This window comes from Lepus europaeus, chromosome 22 (genome assembly GCF_033115175.1).
Source record: "Lepus europaeus isolate LE1 chromosome 22, mLepTim1.pri, whole genome shotgun sequence".
NCBI classification, from domain to species: domain Eukaryota; kingdom Metazoa; phylum Chordata; class Mammalia; order Lagomorpha; family Leporidae; genus Lepus; species Lepus europaeus.
In genome coordinates, this window is record NC_084848.1 from 393,846 (window position 1) to 415,000 (window position 21,155).

Genomic DNA, 21,155 nt, shown 5'->3' on the forward strand with positions numbered 1-21,155 from the left:
TGACCTAGTCTGAGCTAGACTAAGCTGACTGAGGTGGACTGAACTGGCTGGTGCTGACCCAAGCTGAGTTGAGTTGAGCAGAACTGAACCAGACAGGGCAGGGCTGGGTGAGCTGACGTGAACAGTCTTGAGGCCTCTGGGAAGTGCAAAGCCTGTGTCTGGGGCTAAGCTGGTCCCACGTTGACAAGTTTCTGGATGGAGAAAGGTCAAGCGAGAGCCCACGGTGCAGCCAGGCAGGGCCTGTGCTCCTAGGGCGGAGCCTGTGGCTCTGGGCGCTGTCGGTCACCTCTGTCCTGCAGGACTCAGAGATGTCCTGGGCAGGAGGCGGCCGTGTGGTCAGAGCTCCAGGAACAAGCGCTCCTTGCCATTGGAGCCCTGGTGGCCATGAGGACTGTCGACTGCTGCTTCATGGGAGGAGGGGTGCTGAGTGTGAGACCATGGGGCCTGGGCGAGGGTCTGGGACCCTGACAAGGGCAGTGCAAGCTGGGCACAGAGCTGGGCCCCACCTCTGCGTCCCCTCAGCCTTCACCAGGCCCAGCCTGCTTCACTGCTCCAGCCAGCCTGGCCCCTCCTCCCTCCATCCCCCCACCCCGTGCACCCTGCCCAGGGACCTGAGGCCGGGGAGCCTGGGGCCCTAGATGTCTCAGTGCCAGCCAAGCTTGAGCAGCTCAGCCCCGAGGAGCCTGGGAGACACAGGGCAGCAGGAGCCAGCTGGACACTTCCGGCCCCGGTCCTGGCCCAGCTGCTGTGTGACCCTGGGCTGGTCTATCCCCTCTCGGCCAGATTGCAGCTAGGATGAAGCAGGAGGGGTCCTGTGCTCCCAGGGCGCTCGGGAGTTACAGCCTTGTGACTTTGATGGTCTCACAGCGTATCCTGTGTTACAGAGTCCGGGACCATCCCAGGCATTTACCCACTGAGAAAACCTGTGTCGAACGGGAATTCACAGACCATGGTCATCAGCAGCCTGATCCAGGGCTTCTTCCCTCTGGGTCCTCTGAGTGTGAGCTGGAACATCAATGCGACAAACATGAACTCCTTCACCTTCCCGCCTGTCCAGTCCACTTCTATGAGCCTGTACACCACGTGCAGCCAGCTGAGCCTACCAGCCACCCAGTGTCCTGCAGATGACAGTGCGGCCTGCCACGTGGTGCACAACTACGACGAGGGCCAGGACCTGCCCGTGCCCTGTCCAGGTCAGAGGGCGGGCAGCAGGGGGGGGCAGGAGGCTGCAGACTGGGCTGCTGGGCTGGACCCGGGGACTGCAGAAAGACAGCCTGAGGCCAGGGCTGGGCGAGGGCCACTGACACATAACAACTCTGCTTCTTCAGATCCGTGTGAAGGTTGCCCCTGCCACTGCCCCTCCTGCGAGGAGCCCAGCCTGTCCCTGCAGCGGCCAGACCTCGGGGACCTGCTCCTGAACTCGAACGCCAGCCTCACCTGCACCCTGAGAGGCCTGAAGGACCCCGAGGGCGCCGTCTTCACCTGGGAGCCCACAAACAGGAACGAACCCATCCAGCAGAGCGCCCAGCGTGACCCCTGCGGCTGCTACAGTGTGTCCAGCGTGCTGTCCGGCTGTGCGGAGCCCTGGAGTGCGGGGACAGAGTTCACCTGCACAGTCACCCACCCTGAGATAGAGGGCAGCACCCTGACAGCCACCATCAGCAAAGACACAGGTGGGCCTGACCCCACCACTGGGTGCTGGGCTGCTCTCCTCACCCCGGCCTGACTCTTCCCTCCCCTCCTGGGCTCCGAGGCTCCCTCCCCGGCAAACAGAGGGAAACTGAGGACGGCATGCAGGACAGTGGGGCTCGGTCGTCCCTTGCCACCCTGAACCCACACTCCCCCTTCCAGGCGTCATCACCCCACCCCAGGTACACCTGCTGCCGCCACCGACCAAGGAGCTGGCCCTCAACGCTCTGGTGACGCTGACCTGCCTGGTGCGGGGCTTCAGCCCCAAGGACGTGCTGGTGTCCTGGACACACAATGACACCCCGGTGGTCCCCAAAGACAGCTACCTGGTGTGGAAGCCCCTGCCCGAGCCCGGCCAGGAACCCACCACCTACGCCGTCACCAGCCTGCTGCGCGTGTTGGCCGAGGACTGGAACCAGGGGGACAGCTACTCCTGCATGGTGGGCCATGAGGGCCTGGCCGAGCACTTCACCCAGAAGACAGACCATCGACCGGCAGGCGGGTAAACCCACCCACGTCAACGTGTCTGTGGTCGTGGCAGACGTGGAAGGCGTGTGCTACTGAGCCCCTGGCCGTGCCCTGAATAAACTCCGTGCTCGCCCCCAGCAGCCCTGCGGGTTCATTGTGCCTGTCTGTCTCCCTGGGGGCTGCAGCCACAGGGCGGGGAGAGGGAGGGAGCTCCCCTGGACCTAGGAGCTGGGCCTCAGGACCTGGAGGGGACATCATGCATGGTGCCCGTGAGTGTGCATGTGAGCGTGAGTGTGAGCAAAGGTGCCTGGGAATGAGCGTTCCTGGGAGTGAGTGTCTATGGGAGTAAGTGTGCCTGAGAGTGCCCGTGTCTGGGAGTGCGCGTGTCTGGGAGTGAGCGTGTCTGGAGTGAGCGTGTCTGGAGTGAGCGTGTCTGGGAGTGAGCGTGTCTGGAGGCAGCAGTGAGAGGTGAGGCTGAGCCGGGGTGGATTCTGAGGCAGTGCAGGCACAGCTCAGGTCGGGGCCCAGAGCCGTGGACACCACCAGGAGGTCCTGGGCGGCTGGGATGCAGCCATTGCCCTGGTGCAGAGGACGAGGGAGGGAGGGGGAGGAACAGGGGCTGGGTGCAGGGACCCCGGGAAGAGGGGACCCGACAGGAGGCCCCCCAGACCAGCAGAGCTCAGCCGCAGGCAGAAAACACCCAGCAGTGCAGGACAGCACTGACACACACAGGGCACACAGCAGGCCCGACCCCGCACCACGCTCTCTGGGGCCTGCACACGGCACACGTGCTCACAGGGCACACACGCTCACACACGTCCCCCTCAGCTGCAGGAGAGCTCACAGCCCAGACCCAGCTCCAGGAAGGCAGGGTGTCCCCGCCCAAGGCCCAGAGGGTTTCCCCAGGCCCAGCCCTGCTGCCCAGGCCCCTGCTGGCCCTCTCTGGGCCTTACTGAATGTCCAGCCTTGCACAGCTCAGGGACCAGTCCACAGCCCACCCTAGGCCAGCCCTGCTCCCTGCTGGGCCCTCAAACTCAACCCTCCAATCCCCTCCTGAGACAAACCACAGGCTGAGACAGGTAGGGCAAAGACCACCCACACAGGCCCCTCCTCAGGCCTCAGGCTTCTGATTGCACCCCAGGAGCTTCAGAAAGTTCCAGACCAGTGTAGGAACCCCGGGCACCTGGACTCCCACAGGCACGGGGCCCCTGCTCCTGCCTCAGACACCCTGGGCCTCCCAGGGGCTCTGGCTCTGGTTGTCTCCCTGTCAGAGCCCAGGAGAAGTGGAGCCCCACACACAGCCACTTCATCCCCAGAGGGTCCCGGCCCAAAGAGCTGCAGCGGGAGGACAGACCAGGTGCGGAAATGGTACCCACACAAGTGCCCCAGCCACCCCATGGCGCCCAGGACCTGAGCCAAAGGAGCAGCTTCCTAAGAAAGAGGGAAAGGGGGAGAATTAATAGATGGAGAGCAGACAGATAAGCCAGTGACCCCATGATATAGTGGACCAGGGATGGATGGACAGGGTAATGGTTAGATCAGTTGATGGATGGATTGAAGGATGGATGGACAGGTGGCTGATTATGGATTGATGATGGATAAGTAAGTGGGTAGATGGTTCGAAGTTTGGATTGATGAATGGATTGATTATAGATGAATGAATGGATGGATGGATGCATGGATTTTTGATTGGGTAGTGATTAGATGTACGCATGGATGCATTGGGGGATAGTAAAATGGACGGAAGGAAGAGTACATGGAAAAATAGAGGGATCACAGCTTGATAGATGTGTGAAGTGCTAATTGGATAGAAATATATTGAAATAGATGATTGATGTATGACAAACTGGTCAACCCCAATTTAACTGAGAGCTCAATGACCTAGGACCTGAGGACGTCTGGTCCACTGTGCTGCTGGCCTTCGCTGGCCGTCCCTCAGCCACATTCCCTCGGGAAGAACAGAGGCTCTGCTCACACCATGGGGCCTGGTCATGCCCTGGGCACACTGATCCCCACACTCAGACCCTTGAGGGTGTGCCTGGTCCTCTCTGGACCCAGGTCCTGGCCAAGCCCAGCCCTACTAAAGGCCTTAGGCAGGAGCCACTGAGTATGTGGCTGCAGCTAAGGCCAGCAGGATTATGGCCACAACTTCCCCGGACCAGCAAGGACTGCCCAGCCTCCTGTCCTGCCAGCTGGGCTAAGACACTAGCAAGGGGCCAACCCCCATGGGCCTCTCTCTTGCCCTCAGACCCCATAGAGACCACACCACTGCCACCCCCAGCCCCTGAGGAGGCGTGGGAGGGAAGGGCTTGTCCCAGGCCCCACCCACACAGTCCAGGTCCTGGTAGGCCTTCTGTGTCTTGCAGGTTGTCAGGAGCCCCTGCCCTGTGTGGCTCAGGATCTGACACAGGACAGCCTGGAGGAGGAGGCCCCCGGCGACAGCCTGTGGCCCACCACCGTCACCCTCCTCACTCTCTTCCTGCTGAGCCTGTTCTACAGCACAGCTCTCACCATGACAAACATCCGGGGCCCACCTGGCAGCAAAGAGGGACCCCAGTACTGAGGCACAGGTGTGGGGATGCCCTGGGAAGGGGGGAACCAGGCCCAAGGAGAGGTGACTTCCTCCTTCCATAGAGGGGCACACGGGTCCCTGCAGGAACTGGGACATGGGTGCCCTGGGGTCAGGGTGGGGGCGTCCCCGGGTGCAGGAGCTGAGGATTCCACCAAGGCTCCCGGGAGCCAGGCCCGGGCTGGGACAGGGGAGAGCAGTGAGGACACCGCCACCCTCAGCTGCCCCCTGTCTCCCTGGAGTGACCATGGAACTGGTCCTGAGCACTAGGCCCTGGGCCTGATGACTGAGCCCTGGTCTTGCTCACTGAGCCCTGGTTCTGGACAATGATCCCTGGTCCTGATAATTGAGCCCTGGTCCTGCTCGCTGAGTTCTGGTCCGGATCTCTTTGACCTGGTCCTTATCTCTGAGCCCTGGTCCTATTATCTCTTCCCTGGTCTTGATGACTGAATGTGGTCCGGATATTGGGCCCTGGTCATGACGACTGAGCCCTGGTCCTGGTTACTGAGCCCTGGTCCTGATGACTGAGAACTGATCATGAGCACTGAGCCTGTATCCAGGTCACTAAGCCCTAGACCTGATGATCACTGGGCCCTGGTCCTGGTCACTGATCCATGGTCCTGCTCACTGGGCCCTGGTCCAGATCTCTGAGCCCTGGTCCTGAGCCTGGGGCCTGGTCCTGAGCCTGGGGCCTGGCCCCATCGCGCACACCAGGACTCCTCTGGATCTGCACCCTCTGAGGCGCTGACTCCTTTGCACACATCCTGAGCCCCGAGTGTTGACCGTTCTAGGACGTGGCCTGCAGGAAGGCCGCAGCCCTTAGGGAGTCCCCGGCGGGCACCACTGCAGGGAGCAGTAACGGCCGCACTCCTCACTCCTCACTCCGTCCTCTCAGGCCCTGAGGGGTTGTAGGGGTGGAGAGGGGACAAGCCCAGGCCCGGGCTGCCTGAGGTGGACTCAGTGCCTGCGGGCCCCAGGTCAGGGGTGCAGCGCAGGTGGACCAGGGGGACGGGCGGTCGTGTTGTTTTCCCCTGTGTTTCTCTCTCTCAGCTTCCTGTGCCCGGGCACCTGCTGAAACCCTGAAATAGCCCTGGGCCGGCTGAGTCATCCCAGGCACAGCCCAGGTGTCCCCGCTGAGCCCCTGCTCTCAGGCCCTCCACGGAGCCCTGGCCAGATTGCCCCGAGGCCTGGGCAAGGACGGACAGCACCGTGGGGGCCGTGGGGCCCTCGCACCGCAGGCCAGGGTCTCACGGATGCCACCACCAGCCCCAGCCAGGCCTCAGGAGGGCAAGAGCTCAGGTTAGCCGGGACCAGCCTGGCTTCTGCCAGGGTCAGCCCAGGCCCCGCTGCCATCCACCAGGTCAGGCCGTCTCAGCCAGGCCGTGTCCCTGGGGCACTGACCCACAGCACAGCAGACCCACGGGGACCCGGGCTAGCACTGCCACCGCACCCCAGCACCCCCTGCCCGTGTCAGGGCACAGTGAAGGGCACAGCCTGGCCCAGCCCCAGCCTCTGCGGCCTCTGGGAGGGAATCAGCACACAGGATCTCGTTCTCTCTCTGCAAATCTGCCTTCAGATAAATCAATCTTTAAGGAGAAAAACAAAAGCTGTGCTGGAGCAAGGGCGCCTCACCCCTGCTGAGCGAGCCCGACCCCCCCCCCCCCCCCAGGCCCCGCAGCCAAAGCCCCGCTCTGCTCAGAGCGCCAGATCGAGGCTCCTGGAAGGATCTCCCGGGGACAACATTGTGGGCTGCAGGTCAGGGGTTCTGGGACCCCATGGCCCCAGAGCTGCAACCAGCAGGGGAAGGGAAGCAGCACAACACCCCCCACCCAGCCAAACTACTGGCTTGGATGGAAGAGCGACCTTGAGCCATCTGGAAAAATCTCTGCCCCTCCACCAGACTCACTCCCCACTCCCTCCCACCTCCATGCACAGGCAGTGCTGAGACCCCCAGGACAGGGGCCCAGTGACCCAGCAGGGAGACAACAAGGGCCACTCCTGCCTCAGGGTCCCACCTGGCAGCCAGGGACTGAGGCCTGCCCGGGTCCACCACGAGGACATGGGGCCAAGCGAGGTCAGCAGGACCCGCCTCCAGCCCCACTTTCTGCCCCAGGCCCTGCTCCCACCAGGGCTGCAGGGGGCCGGCACACTGCTTCCCAGGGAGGCTGCTTCCTGAGGGCTCCTCGCGCCCATGGACCCCGTCCTCCACACACAGGAATGAGCTCAGGGCCGCCCACTGAGGCTGATGACTCGGCGACACCGTCATAGCCCGGCCCCTTGCTCCAACGGATGCCCACGGAGCACAGAGGCCGTCTGGGCTGACCGTGTGCCCTGCAACAGCCGCTCAGTGGAGCTCTGGGAGCTGAAGGAGGGGTCTCGGGCACAGGTATCCATGAAGTGCAGCTTCTGCAGCTGAGACCCGGCCTGCGAGGAGTTAGCACGGAGCCCCCCACAGGAGGTGGGCCCACGTCTCCGGGGTCGCGGCCCTGACAGACCCCGAGCAGATGACACTTCCTTTGTTCTCCACTGGGCTGCTTCAGTCCCAGAGCACAAGGCCACCGGACGAGGCCCGGGGACCAGTGTCCAGCCTCGGGCTGCGGCCGCCCCAGATCACTCCCGCCCTCCGTCCTGGGTCTTGGCACAGCCCAGGCTGGGGGCAGGTGTGCGGCACAGCAGGTGAAGCTGCCTCGGGACACCCGCAGCCCACATGGGAGCACCTGGGTCACGGCCTGGCTCCGCCTCCGATTCCAGGTTCCTGCTGACCTCCACCTGGGAGGCAGCAGTGACGACTCCAGTCCTGGGCCCTGCCACCCACAAGCCAGGCCCAGGTCCTGGCTTCAGCCTGCCCAGTCCCGGCTCTTGTGGGCCTCAGGGAGCCAACAGCAGGTGGAAGATCTTCCTCTCTCTCCTCCTCCCTCTCTGCCGCCCTCCCCTGAGGACAGATGAGAACAAACAAGGCCAGCAGCTTGTGGGAGAGCCCCTGTCGCCCCCAGGGCCGGCGCGTGTGCTCCCGTGGCAGTGCTGGCCGCCGAGGAGCTGTTCCCTGTGGGGGACGGCCCAACTGTGCCACTCGGCAAACCCTGATCCCACCGGGCGGTGTCGGGGGTCACCAGGGTGGAGCCCACAGTGGGATCCCTGCCTTGAGGAGAAGCACCCAGAGGGACCTGGCACCTCTCCCTGCCCAGGGGACGACACCTGCAGTGATCTCCCTCTGTCCAGATGAGGACACCCAGAGTGAGCTCTCTCTCCCTGTCATCTTTCCTCTTTCCTCTCTCTTCCTCCCTCTCCCCACCACCCAAGGTGTGGACACTGGGAGAAGACCCCGCCCTGACGCTGGCTCCAGCCTGCAGAACTGGGGAAATCAGTGCCTTCTTTGAAGCCTGCCCGTCTGCGCCATGTTTGCTGCAGCAGTCAGCAATGTCTGAGACGCACGCCACGCTGAGAGTGTAGGGCATCACAACACCTGCCGCGGTCCCTGTGGCCACGCCACTCCCTGCCCTGCTAACCTGGCCCTGCAGCTCCCAGGCTCGCCGTGCTTCCTCTTGTGACCAGGGGGCTTCAGGCCACCCACATTTCACAAGACACTGCCGGGCCTGCCTCTGGGTAGGCCCCAGGCCCCAGGCCCCAGCCCAGCCAACCCAGACCTGTGGAGCTGGGCAGGTGTGTGCAGCCCTGCTGGCTCTCCTGCTGCTCCCCTACCCTCCTGACCGGCAATTACCTGGGTGAAGACTAGCGGGTACCTGAATGTGGATGTGGAACCCTAAGGACAGAGGACCTGGGACAGCAATGCTGATGGGGCAGCCCAGAGAGAGTTGGGGTGGGGGACTGAGGTGGATGCAGGGAGCCCGGGCCAGGAAGAGCATCGCCCTCTGCCTGCCACGGCCCGAGACCCCGAGTGGGAGAAGGCAGAGCTGGAACTGCAGGGGGCTTCAGTCAGGGATCCCAGCTGTCTATGAGGCTGACAGGTGCAGGGGTGCCTGGCCCACGGCACAATGGCTGTCCCCACCCTGACATCAGCCCTGTGGCCCCAAAGGCAGCCCTGACCCCTGAGCCCTGGCCCTCCCATGAACGGGGCCTTCTCTCGGCCTGGGCTAGTACTCCCTGCTCTCCGTCTCCCTCCCTGTCCCAGTGTCTCTGAGCCTCTGTGTCCATTTGGGCCTCTTCTTCCCTGCATCTCAGCCCCCAGCCCATCCTGTGGCCAACCACGTGGAGCCCTCGTCCCTCCATGGTCCCTGGGGTCACAGGGCCCAGACAACACACACCTGTCCCCACCACAGACAGACCACAGACCAGACGTGACGTGGAGGCCAGCTGCATTGTCTTCTGGAACAGGAAGTAGGCAGCTGAGTGACCCAACGTGGGGCCAGACCCACAGTCACGCAGCCCTCCCCAGCCTGCACTCAGCAGCCAGCCCCAGCCCAGCCATGGACAAAGAGGTGGAGCAGGTGCACAGCTCTCCAGGAGGGGCCCGGACCAGGCCTGGCTCCCACTCCACTCGGCCCCTTTGGGCCAGCAACAGAGGGTGCAGATGGGGAGCTCTGGCCCAGGTGTGGACCACAGTGCAGGGCAGCCTGGCCAGGGAGACCTGACCCTCCATGGTGCTCCTCCAGCAGCCCAGACAGGTGGGTCCCCGGGGCTCTGCATCTCTGCACAGGGGCAGTCACAGCCAGGCTGGTCCTGAGGCTCCTGGGGGCAGAGGGAGAACAGGCATCAGCACAGAGGGCAGGGAGAGGGAGACCGTGGCCAGGAGCCCAGCCGGCCACAGGCAGGACACAGCCACTGTCTGGGAGAGGCTGGGACAGGGGGCTGAGCCTGGCAGAGCCCAACTCAGTCAGGATGAGCCGAGGCCCTGGGAGGCAGTGCCAAGAGGCCTGCCGGCTGATCTAGACGTGGGCTGTGCTGGGACAGAGAGGAACAGAATCGGATGTACGGAACCTGATGGATGCCCACTCCCTGCTTAACTGGGCTGGGCTGGAATAAAAGGGTAGGGTCAGGCTGTGCTGGGCTGAGCTGAGCTGGACTGGTTTGAGCACGGCCAAACTGGACTGCAATAAATGGGCTGGGTTGGCCTTGCTGAGCTGAGGGCTAAGCTGACCTGGGCTGAAGTGGAGTGGGGCTGAGTTGGTCTGGACTGAGCTGAGCTGAGCTGTGCAGAGATGACCTGGGCAGAGCTGGGCAGGGCTGGGCTGAGCTGACCTTGGCTTTGATGGGCTGAGATTGGCTCAGCTAGGCTGAGCTGACCTTGGCAAAGCTGGGCAGGTCTGGGCTGAGCTGAGCTGAGCTGGGCTGGACTGGGCTGACCTGGGCTGGAATGGGCTGGCTTGAACCAGGCAGAGCTGAGCTGGGCTGAGCTGAGCTGACCTGGACAGAGCTGGGCTGGGCTGGTCTGGGCTGAGCTGGCTGGGCTGACCTGGGCTGGAATGGGCTGGCTTGAACCAGGCAGAGTGTGCTAAGCTGGTTTGGACAGAGCTGTGCTCAGCTGGGCTGGGCAGAGCTAGGCAGAGCTGGGCAGAGCTGAGCTGGACAGAGTTAGGCTGTGCTGGGCTGAGCTGGGCTGAGCTGAGCTGAGCTGGGCTGAGCTGAGCTGAGCTGACCTGGACAGAGCTGGGCTGGGCTGGTCTGGGCTGAGCTGGCTGGGCTGACCTGGGCTGGAATGGGCTGGCTTGAACCAGGCAGAGTGTGCTAAGCTGGTTTGGACAGAGCTGTGCTCAGCTGGGCTGGGCAGAGCTAGGCAGAGCTGGGCAGAGCTGAGCTGGACAGAGTTGGCTATGCTGGGCTGAGCTGGGCTGAGCTGGGCTGAGCTGACCTGGACAGAGCTGGGCTGGGCTGGTCTGGGCTGAGCTGGCTGGGCTGACCTGGGCTGGAATGGGCTGGCTTGAACCAGGCAGAGTGTGCTAAGCTGGTTTGGACAGAGCTGACCTGTACAGAGCTGGGCTGGACTTGGCTGAGCTGAGCTGGGCTGAGTTTAGTTGTCTGAGCTGGGCTGAGCTGGGCTGAGCTGGGTTGGGCTTACCCGAATTGGGAGCTGGGATGAGCAGGGCATAGCTCGGCTGGGCAGAGCTGGGCTGGGTTGAGCTGGGCTGAGCTGGCCTGGGCTGATCTGAGCTGAACTGGGCTGAGCTGGGCTGACTGGGCTGACTGGGCTGAGCTGAGCTTGGCAGAGCTTGGCCTGGGCTGACCTCAGCTGAGCTAGGCTAAACTGGCCTGGCATGGACTGGGCAGAGCTGGGATGGACTGGGTTAAGCTTAGCTGAGCTGAGCTGAACTGGGTTGGACAGAGCTTGGCAGAGTTGGGCTGGGCTGGGCTGGGCTGAGCTGAGCTGGGCTGACCTTGGCAGAGCTGGGCAGAGCCGGTCTGGGCACAACTGGGCTAGGTTGAGCTGAGCTGAGCTGAGCTGAGCTGACCTTGGCTTTGATGGGCTGAGCTATGTTGGGCTGGGATGCACCGAACTGACCTGGGCTGGACCGAGCTAAGCTGGGCTGGGCTGGGCTGGGCTGGATTGAACTGGGCAGAGCTGAGCTGAGGTGTACTGAGCTGACTAGGGCTGAGCTGGATTGAACTGGGCAGAACTGGGCTGAACTGACCTGACTTGGGCTGAGCGGAGTGAGCTGGTGTAGACTGAGCTGACCTGGGCTGGACTGGGCTGCTCAGAGCTGACCTTGGCCTGTATGGGCTGGGCTGGGCAAAGCTGATCTGGGCATGGCTAAGCTGGGCTGCCCTGGGCTGGGCTGAGCTGATCTGGTCTGGGATGAGCTGGGCTGAGCAGAGCTGGGCTGGGATGAAGTGAACTGGGCTAGGCTGGGCTGAGCTGGTGTAGACTGAGCTGAGCTGGGCTGGACTGGGTTGTGCAGAGCTGATCGTGGCTGGTATAGACTGAACTGGGACGAGTTTAGCTTCTGAGCTGGGCTAAGGATACGTGACCTGGGCTGGGCTGAGCTGAGCATGGCTGAGTTGAGCTGGGCTGAGCTGGACTAACCTGGACTTGAGCTGGGCTGGAATGGGCTGGGCTGAACTAAATGGGATGAACAGTGTCTTCTGCACTCTCTGGGAAATACCAACTATGTGTCTGAGGCTGAGCTTCTTTCTGAGTTACTGGGAAAAGGCAAGGCCAGAGCCCACTGTGCAGCCAGACAGGGCCTGTGCTCCTAGGGCGGAGCCTGTGCCTCTGGGCGCTGTCGGTCACCTCTGTCCTGCAGGACTCAGAGATGTCCTGGGCAGGAGGCGGCCGTGTGGTCAGAGCTCCAGGAACAAGCGCTCCTTGGCATTGGAGCCCTGGTGGCCATGAGGACTGTCGACTGCTGCTTCATGGGGGAGGGGTGCCAGTGTGGGGACCATGGAGGCAGGGCGAGGGTCTGGGATCCTGACAAAGAAAGTGCAGGGTGGGCACAGAGCTGGGTGGATCCTCTGCCTCCCCATGGTCTTCACCAAGTCCAGGTTGCTCCAGCCCAGGCAGCCCCTTCCCTCCACACCCACCCTACAGCACCCCCAACCTGTGCACACTGCCCAGATCGGCTCCAAGCCAGCCAAGCTTGAGCAGCTCAGCCCTGAGGAGCCTGGGAGACACAGGGCAGCAGGAGCCAGCTGGACACTTCCAGCCCTGGTGCTGGCCCAGCTGCTGTGTGACCCTGGGCTGGTCTCCTCCCCTCTCTGGACCAGGTTCCAGCACGGAGGAGGCAGGCGATGTCCTATGATCCCAGGGCTCTCTGGGGTTGCAGCCACGTGACTGGGATGGTCTCACAATGAGTCTTGTGTTGCAGATCTCACGAATACCAGCCCCAACCTCTTCCCACTACCCTGCCCCATACTTGGACCCGGAGAGCCCGTGGTCGTCGGCTGCCTGATCCAGGGCTTCTTCCCGCTGGGCCCTCTGAGCGTGAGCTGGAACGTCAGCGGCGAGAACATGATCTTCCCTCCTGTCCAGTCGGACATTTCAGGCCTGTACACCACATACAGCCTGCTGAGGCTATCAGCTGAGCAGTGTCCTGAAGAAGACAGTGTGGCCTGCCACGTGGAGCACAACTACGACAAGGGCCAGGATGTGACTGTGCCCGGCCCCCCAGGTCAGAGGGCAGCTGGGAGGGGGCATGAGGCTGCAGAGTGAGCTGCTGGGCTGGACCACCGAGCTGGGGCAGAGGGCAGCCTACACAGGGACTAAGGAAGGGGCACTGACACTCCATCTTCTCTGTTTCATCAGCCTGCGATGAGCACACCACAGAACCACCAACTACACCCACCTGTCCCTGTCCCTGCCCCTCCCCCTCCTGCGGGGAGCCCAGCCTGTCCCTGCAGCGGCCAGACCTCGGGGACCTGCTCCTGAACTCGAACGCCAGCCTCACCTGCACCCTGAGAGGCCTGTTGAACCCCGAGGGCGCCGTCTTCACCTGGAATCCAACATTTGGGAAGGAACCCGTCCAGCAGAGCGCCCAGCGTGACCACTGCGGCTGCTACAGTGTGTCCAGCGTGCTGCCCAGCTGTGCAGTGCTCTGGAATGCTGGGAAGGAATTCACCTGCACAGTCACCCACCCTGAGATAGAGCGCGGCAACCTAACAGGCACCATTAGCAAAGACACAGGTGGGCCTGACCCCAACCCCGGGTGCTGGGCTGCTCTCATCACCCCCAGCCTGACGCCTCCCTACCCACCCTGGGGGCTGAGGCTCCCTCCTCAGGTCACAGAGGGAAACTGAGGCCAGCATTCGTGACAATGGAGCTCGGTACTCCACTGCCACCCTGACCACACTCTGCCCCTTCTAGGCGTCGTCACCCCGCCCCAGGTACACCTGCTGCCGCCGCCGACTGAGGAGCTGGCCCTCAACGCGCTGGTGACGCTGACCTGCCTGGTGCAGGGCTTCAGCCCCAAGGACGTGCTGGTGTCCTGGACACACAATGGCACCCCGGTGGTCCCCAAAGACAGCTACCTGGTGTGGAAGCCCCTGCCCGAGCCCGGCCAGCAACCCACCACCTACGCTGTCACCAGCCTGCTGCGCGTGTCGGCCGAGGACTGGAACCAGGGGGACAGCTTCTCCTGCGTGGTGGGCCATGAGGGCCTGGCCGAGCACTTCACCCAGAAGACCATCGACCGGCAGGCGGGTAAACCCACCCACGTCAACGTGTCTGTGGTCGTGGCAGACGTGGAAGGCGTGTGCTACTGAGCCCCTGGCCGTGCCCTGAATAAACTCCGTGCTCGCCCCCAGCAGCCCTGCGGGTTCAATGTGCCTGTCTGTCTCCTCGGGGGCTGCAGCCACAGGGCGGGGATGGGAGCGCCCCTGGTCCTAGGATCTGTGGCCTCGGCCACCTGGAGGGGACATCATGCGTGGTGCCCGTAAGTGTGCATGTGAGCGTGAGTGTGAACAAAGGTGCCTGTGGGAGTGAGTGTGTCTGGGAGTGAGCGTGTCTGGGAGTGAGCTTGTCTGGGAGTGAGTGTGTCGGGGAGTGAGCGTGTCTGGAGTGAGCGTGTCTGGGAGTGCATGTGTCTGGAGTGAGCGTGTCTGGAGTGAGCGTGTCTGGAGGCAGCAGTGAGAGGTGAGGCTGAGCCGGGGTGGATTCTGAGGCAGTGCAGGCACAGCTCAGGTCGGGGCCCAGAGCCGTGGACACCACCAGGAGGTCCTGGGCAGCTGGGATGCAGCCATTGCCCTGGTGCAGAGGACGAGGGATGGAGGGGGAGGAACAGGGGCTGGGTGCAGGGACCCCGGGAAGAGGGGACCCGACAGGAGGCCCCCCAGACCAGCAGAGCTCAGCCGCAGGCAGAAAACACCCAGCAGTGCAGGACAGCACAGACACACACAGGGCACACAGCAGGCTCCACCCCGCACCACGCTCTCTGGGGCCTGCACACGGCACACGTGCTCACAGGGCACACACACTCACACACGTCCCCCTCAGCTGCAGGAGAGCTCACAGCCCAGACCCAGCTCCAGGAAGGCAGGGGCGTCCCTGCCCAAGGCCCAGAGGGTTTCCCCAGGCTCAGCCCTGCTGCCCAGGGCCCTGCTGGCCCTCTCCGGGCATTCCAGAATGTCCAGCCTTGCACAGCTCTTAGAGTAGTTTTACTGCCCACCCTAGGCAGGCCCTGCTTCCAGCTGGCCCCAGACTTAACCCTCCAATCCCCTCCTGACCCAAGTCTGATCAAACCACAGGCAGAGAGGGGCAGGTCAGAGACCACCCACACAGACACTGCCTCAGGCCTCGGGCTTCTGATTCGCACCCCAGGAGCTCCCAAACAAATTTAAGAACATCGGCACAGGACGCACAAGAACTGGGCCCTGATCTTGCCCTAGATGCTCTTGGGGCCTCCTAGGGGCTCTGACTATGGCCGCCTCCCTTGTCAGGGCCCAGGTGAAGAGGAGCCCCACACACAGCCACTTCATACTCAGAGGGTCACATCCAAAAGAGCTGCAGGGGGGAGGAACAAGCCAGGCAGGGAAACAGCACCCACACAAGTACCCCAGCCACACCATGGGGCCCAGGAACTTAGCCAAAGGAGCAGCTTTCTTTTTTTTTTTTTTTTTTTTTTTTTTTTTTTGGACAAGCAGATTGGACAGTGAGAGGGAGAGACAGAGAAAAGATCTTCCTTTTCCGTTGGTTCACCCTCCAATGGCTGCTGTGGCCGGTATGCTACGGCCGGCACACCGTGCTGATCCAAAGGCAGGAGCCAGGTGCTTCTCTTGGTCTCCCATGCGGGTGCAGGGCTCAAGGACCTGGGCCATCAGGAGCACCTTTCTAAGGAAAGAGAGAAAGGGGGAGAATTATGTGAATTAACATGGATAACGGACAGATAAGCCAATGACCCTAAGGCATAGTGGACCACGGACAGATGGATGGACAGACGGATGGATAAATGGATGGAAGGACAGCAGATAGAGGGAAACAATAGATGGAAGGATCAGTGGAAGGATGGACGATCGCTATATAGGTGGGAAAAGCAGTGGATAGATAGATAACTATTGGATAGATGACGATAGATGAATTATAGATTAGATTGGTGTACCAAAACAAGGCAAACAGGATCAACTCCAATTTAAGATGAGAGATCAGTGGCCCAGGACCTGAGGACGTCTGGTCCACTCTGCTGGCCTTCGCTGGCCATCCCTCAGCCACATTCCCTCGGGAAGAACAGAGGCTCTGCTCACACCATGGGCCCTGGTCATGCCCTGGGCACACTGATCCCCACACTCAGACCCTTGAGGGTGTGCCTGGTCCTCTCTGGACCCAGGTCCTGGCCAAGGCCAGCCCAAGAGCAGGGCTTAGGCAGGAGACACTGAGTTCATGGCAGGAAGCTCCGACCACACCTTCCCTGGACCAGCAAGGACTGCCCAGCCTCCTGTCCTGCCAGCTGGGCTAAGTCACTTGCAAGGGGCCAATCCCCATGGGCCCCTTTCTTGCCCTCAGACCCCATAGAGACCACACCACTGCCACCCCCAGCCCCTGAGGAGGAGTGGGAGGGAAGGGCTTGGGCCCAGGCCCCACCCACACAGTTCAGGTCCTGGTAGGCCTTCTGTGTCTTGCAGGTTGTCAGGAGCCCCTGCCCTGTGTGGCTCTGGATCTGACACAGGACAGCCTGGAGGAGGAGGCCCCCGGCGCCAACCTGTGGCCCACCACCGTCACCCTCCTCACTCTCTTCCTGCTGAGCCTGTTCTACAGCACAGCTCTCACCATGACAAACATTCGGGGCCCACCTGGCAGCAAAGAGGGACCCCAGTACTGAGGCACAGGTGTGGGGATGCCCTGGGAAGGGGGAACCAGGTCCAAGGAGAGGTGACTGCTCCTGCCATAGAGGGGCACACGGGTCCCTGCAGGAACTGGGACATGGGTGCCCTGGGGTCAGGGTGGGAGCGTCCCCGGGTGCAGGAGCTGAGGATTCCACCAAGGCTCCCGGGAGCCAGGCCCGGGCTGGGACAGGGGAGAGCGGTGAGGACACCGCCACCCTCAGCTGCCCCTGTCTCTGCAGGAGGGAAGCGTGCAAGAGCCCCTGGGAAGCCAGCTCTGCATGCCAGAGCCCAGCCCTCCATGAAGCAGCTGAGCCCCCATCCACCTGCCAGGTGCACTCAACCCTTCCCAGACGAATGTTCTCGCTCTGCTCGACGATGGCTCAGGGAAGCCATAGTGGCTGCAGACTGGGAGACGCTGCCACTCCACCACAGGGACTTCAGCATGGACTGGACGCGGTGCCCCAGACACGGTCTGACCCTGAAGGAGGCTCAAGTCCAAGACCAGTGCCTCACCTGGGAGGGCTCAGGAGGACGCCTCCCTGGAGTGGCCATGGAACTGGTCTGAGCACTGTGCCTGGTCCTGATTATTGAGCCCAGGTCCTATCATAGAGCTCTGGTCCTGAACACTGGGTTTGGTCCTCAGGACTAAGCCGTGGTCTGTACATTAGGCCCTTGTCCTGATCACTGAGCCCTGGTCCTGGTCATCCATCCTTGGTTCTGCTCACGAGGCCCTGGTTCTGGTCCCTCAGCCCTGGTCCTGGGCCCTGCACCTGTCCTGACCCTGTCACTGGTTACAGATCCCCGCCACTGAGTTCTGGACCCGGCTTTTGCCCACTGCTCCCTGGGGCTACTGCTGAGCTCTGCTTCAGGTACTGAGTTGGGTCCTGAACACAGGCCGTGGCCCTGGTCAATAACCCAAGCTCCAGGTCACTGCCCCTCTAACTGGTCAGCGAGCGGAGGTCAGGTTATTCAGTCCTGGTCCAGAGCTCGGGGCCACTCCTGAGCACTGATTCCTGGTGCCATCCCTGATCCATAGCCCTGAGCCCAGATCCTGGGAACCGTACCCTGGGAGTGATCACTGGTCAGTACTCAGATAACTCAGCACTGCCCTGACCAGATGATGACCTGGCTCCTGCTTTGCTTAGGTCCAGTCCCAGCCAAGGTAGCTTATGGGGAGTGAATCAATGGATGCATGATCTCTCTCTCTCTCTCTCTCTCTCTCTCTCTCTCTCTCTCCCTGTAATTCAGCACCCAGGGGCCAGCATTGTGGCACAGTGTTTACCTCTGCTGCCTGGGATGCCAGCATCCCGTATGGGCACCAGTTCATGTCGTGGTTCCAACCCAGCTCCCTGCTATGCAGCTGGGAGACCCAAGACGAGGGCCCAAATGTCTGGGTCCCTGCCACACACGTGGGAGACCTGGATGAAGCCCCTGGTTCTTGGCTTCAGCCTGACCCAGCCCTGGCCATTGTGGCCATCTGGGCAGTGAACCAACCACAGTCTCTCGGGTCTCTCCCTCTCTCTGTCTCTGTAACTCTGGCTTTCAAATAAAGAAATAAATCTTTTCTAAAAAAAAAATTTCTGCGCACATCATGAGACCCTGGGAATAATTGCGTCTAGAATGAACCTAGCTGAGCCCAGCAGAGGCCACCTGGGACAGCCACACAGCCAGCACCGCACCAGCCGAGGGAAGCGGGAGCGAGCCCTCAGATCTCAGGGGCAAAGGCGTCCACTCGCACACTCTCACTCCATGGGGCGTGGGAGCTTCTGCCGAGGATTCAGCGAGAGAAAGGGCACAGGAGCGCACACAGGAAGGAGAGTTAAGTGAGCCCTGCATGGAGGAGGCGCTGACTCCACACGGAGCGAAGCTGCACCACGAGGCCTCAGGGCCACAGCCAGGAGGCCGTCACGCGAGATCAGCACCTGTGTGCACCGCTGACCACCTGGCTGAGGAAAACACAGATAGAGCCACCCCATCACAACATCCACCTAGAACTGGTCCCGGCCCCAGGTCCCTCCCCGAAGGAAACGAGGTCAGAGGTCAGCGAGAGGCGCTGTCCCTGCTCTTGGCAGCACTGCCCCCAGTAGCAAAACCCAAGACTCGACCTGGGTGTGCACGGACAGAAGACTGGACAAAGAACATGTGCTTGCTGGGCACCACGAACTACCACACACACACAGCACGAACCACACACACACACCAGGAAATACAGCCCACGTGTACCACAAAATACCATACACATGTGTACCATGAAATACCACACATAAGTACACCACAAAATACCACACACACGTACAACATGAAATACAGCTGACATGTACCATGTAACCATACACACATACACCACAAAATATAGCCCACCTATACACCACGAAATAACACACACACACGTACACCACGATATACAGCCCACACATACACCATGAAATACCACACACATATACACACCATATACAGCCCACAGGTAAACAGGAAGAACTGTAAACAAGTACACACTAAAACACCAGCCCTCTACACTCAGAAATATTGTCTCCACGTACCCCTGAAAATTCACCCTAAATTATCATCCACGTGTGCTCCCTGAGGCACCCACGTGTGCACCCTGAGGCGTCGTGGACCCCGTGAAGAGCCCTCACCTTTCAGAGAGAGGGAAATTCAGTCTTGGCCGCAGATGCATGAGCCTGGCGGCCACCGTGCCATGAACTACGCCTGGCCCAGGGGAGCACGCGCTCCATGGCTCTTTGTCACGTGCAATCTGAGAGCGCAGGGTGGTGTCGCGGGAGCCTGAGGAGAGGAGGGGTGGAGAACACCCAGGGTGAGAATACAGTGGGACGGGAGCCCGGGCGCTCAGGCCGGGCGCGGCTCAGGGGGACAGCACACTGCAGGGCCCTCGAGCCCACCAGCCCCCACGTCAGAGCCAGCTCAGCCCCGGCTGCTCCGATTCCTCCCCAGCTCCCTGCTGCCCGCCTGTGAAGGCAGTGGGTGGTGGCTCAGTGCTCGGGCCCTGCACCCACGCAAGAGACCAGAGGGAGTTCTGGGTGAGGCCTGTGCCTCTGGGGTTCTGTCAATCACCCCTGTCCTGCAGGACTCAGAGATGTCCTGGGCAGGAGGCTACGGTGTGTCAGAGCTCCAGGAACAAGCGCTCCTTGGCTTTTGGAGCCCTGGTGGCCATGAAGGCTGTCATCCACCTGCCAGGTGCACTCAACCCTTCCCAGACGAATGTTCTCGCCCTGCTGGATGATGGCTCAGGGAAGCCATGGTGGCTGCAGACTGGGAGACGCCTGCCACTCCACCACAGGGACTTCAGCATGGACTGGACTGCGTGCCCCAGACATGGCCTGACCCTGCAGGAGGCTCAAGTCCAAGACCAGTGCTCAGGAGGACGCCTCCCTGGAGTGGCCATGGACCTGGTCCTGAGCACTGGGCCCTGTTTCTGAGCACTGAGCCCTGGTATTGAGAACTGAGCTTTGATCCTGATGACTGAGTCCTGTTCCTGGTTACTGAGCCCTAGTCTTCCAAACTAAGCCCTGGTCCTGGTCAAGATCCCTGGTCCTGACAATTGAGCCCTGGTCCTTATCTGAGACCTAGTCCTATTACTGATTCCTGGTTTGATGACTAAATGTGGTCTGGATATGGGGCCCTGGTCATGACGACTGAGTCCTGGTCCTGCTCACTGGGCCCTGGTCCTGAGCCTGAGCCCTGGTCCTGAGCCTGGGGCCTGGTCCTGAGCCTGGGGCCTGGTCCTGAGCCTGGGGCCTGGCCCCATCGCGCACACCAGGACTCCTCTGGATCTGCACCCTCTGAGGCGATGACTCCTTTGCACACATCCTGAGCCCCGAGTGTTGACCGTTCTAGGACGTGGCCTGCAGGAAGGCCGCAGCCCTTAGGGAGTCCCCGGCGGGCACCACTGCAGGGAGCAGTAACGGCCGCACTCCTCACTCCTCACTCCGTCCTCTCAGGCCCTGAGGGGTTGTAGGGGTGGAGAGGGGACAAGCCCAGGCCCGGGCTGCGTGAGGTGGACTCAGTGCCTGCGGGCCCCGGGTCAGGGGTGCAGCGCAGGTGGACCAGGGGGACGGGCGGTCGTGTTGTTTTCCCCTGTGTTTCTCTCTCTCGGCTTCCTGTGCCCGGGCACCTGCTGAAACCCGGAAATAGCCCTGGGCCGGCTGAGTCATCCCAGGCACAGCCCAGGTGTCCCCGCTGAGCCCCTGCTCTCAGGCCCTCCACGGAGGCCTGGCCAGATTGCCCCGAGGCCTGGGCAAGGACGGACAGCACCGTGGGGGCCGTGGGGGCCGTGGGGCCCTCGCACCTCAGGCCAGGGTCTCACGGACGCCACCACCAGCCCCAGCCAGGCCTCAGGAAGGCCAAGAGCTCAGGTTAGCCGGGACCAGCCTGGCTTCTGCCAGGGTCAGCCCAGGCCCCGCTGCCATCCACCAGGTCAGGCCGTCTCAGCCAGGCCGTGTCCCTGGGGCACTGACCCACAGCACAGCAGACCCACGGGGACCCGGGCTAGCACTGCCACCGCACCCCAGCACGCCCCTGCCCGTGTCAGGGCACAGTGAAGGGCACAGCCTGGCCCAGCCCCAGCCTCTGCGGCCTCTGGGAGGGAATCAGCACACAGGATCTCGTTCTCTCTCTGCAAATCTGCCTTCAGATAAATCAATCTTTAAGGAGAAAAACAAAAGCTGTGCTGGAGCAAGGGCGCCTCACCCCTGCTGAGCGAGCCCGA

At 62.2% G+C, this 21,155-nt stretch overlaps 2 gene segments (V, D, J or C); both read left to right on the forward strand.

Moving 5' to 3' along the window:
* Positions 1 to 949: 949 nt before the first annotated feature.
* On the forward strand, positions 950 to 2,195 carry LOC133751258 (Ig alpha chain C region-like). The segment is given in 3 exon segments: positions 950 to 1,193; positions 1,329 to 1,673; positions 1,852 to 2,195. Coding segments are annotated over 3 exon segments (933 nt in total).
* Positions 2,196 to 2,413: 218 nt separating this feature from the next.
* LOC133751716 (Ig alpha chain C region-like) lies at positions 2,414 to 13,917 on the forward strand. The segment is given in 6 exon segments: positions 2,414 to 2,426; positions 4,524 to 4,713; positions 11,923 to 12,050; positions 12,484 to 12,786; positions 12,921 to 13,298; positions 13,479 to 13,917. Coding segments are annotated over 6 exon segments (1,410 nt in total).
* Positions 13,918 to 21,155: the final 7,238 nt, after the last annotated feature.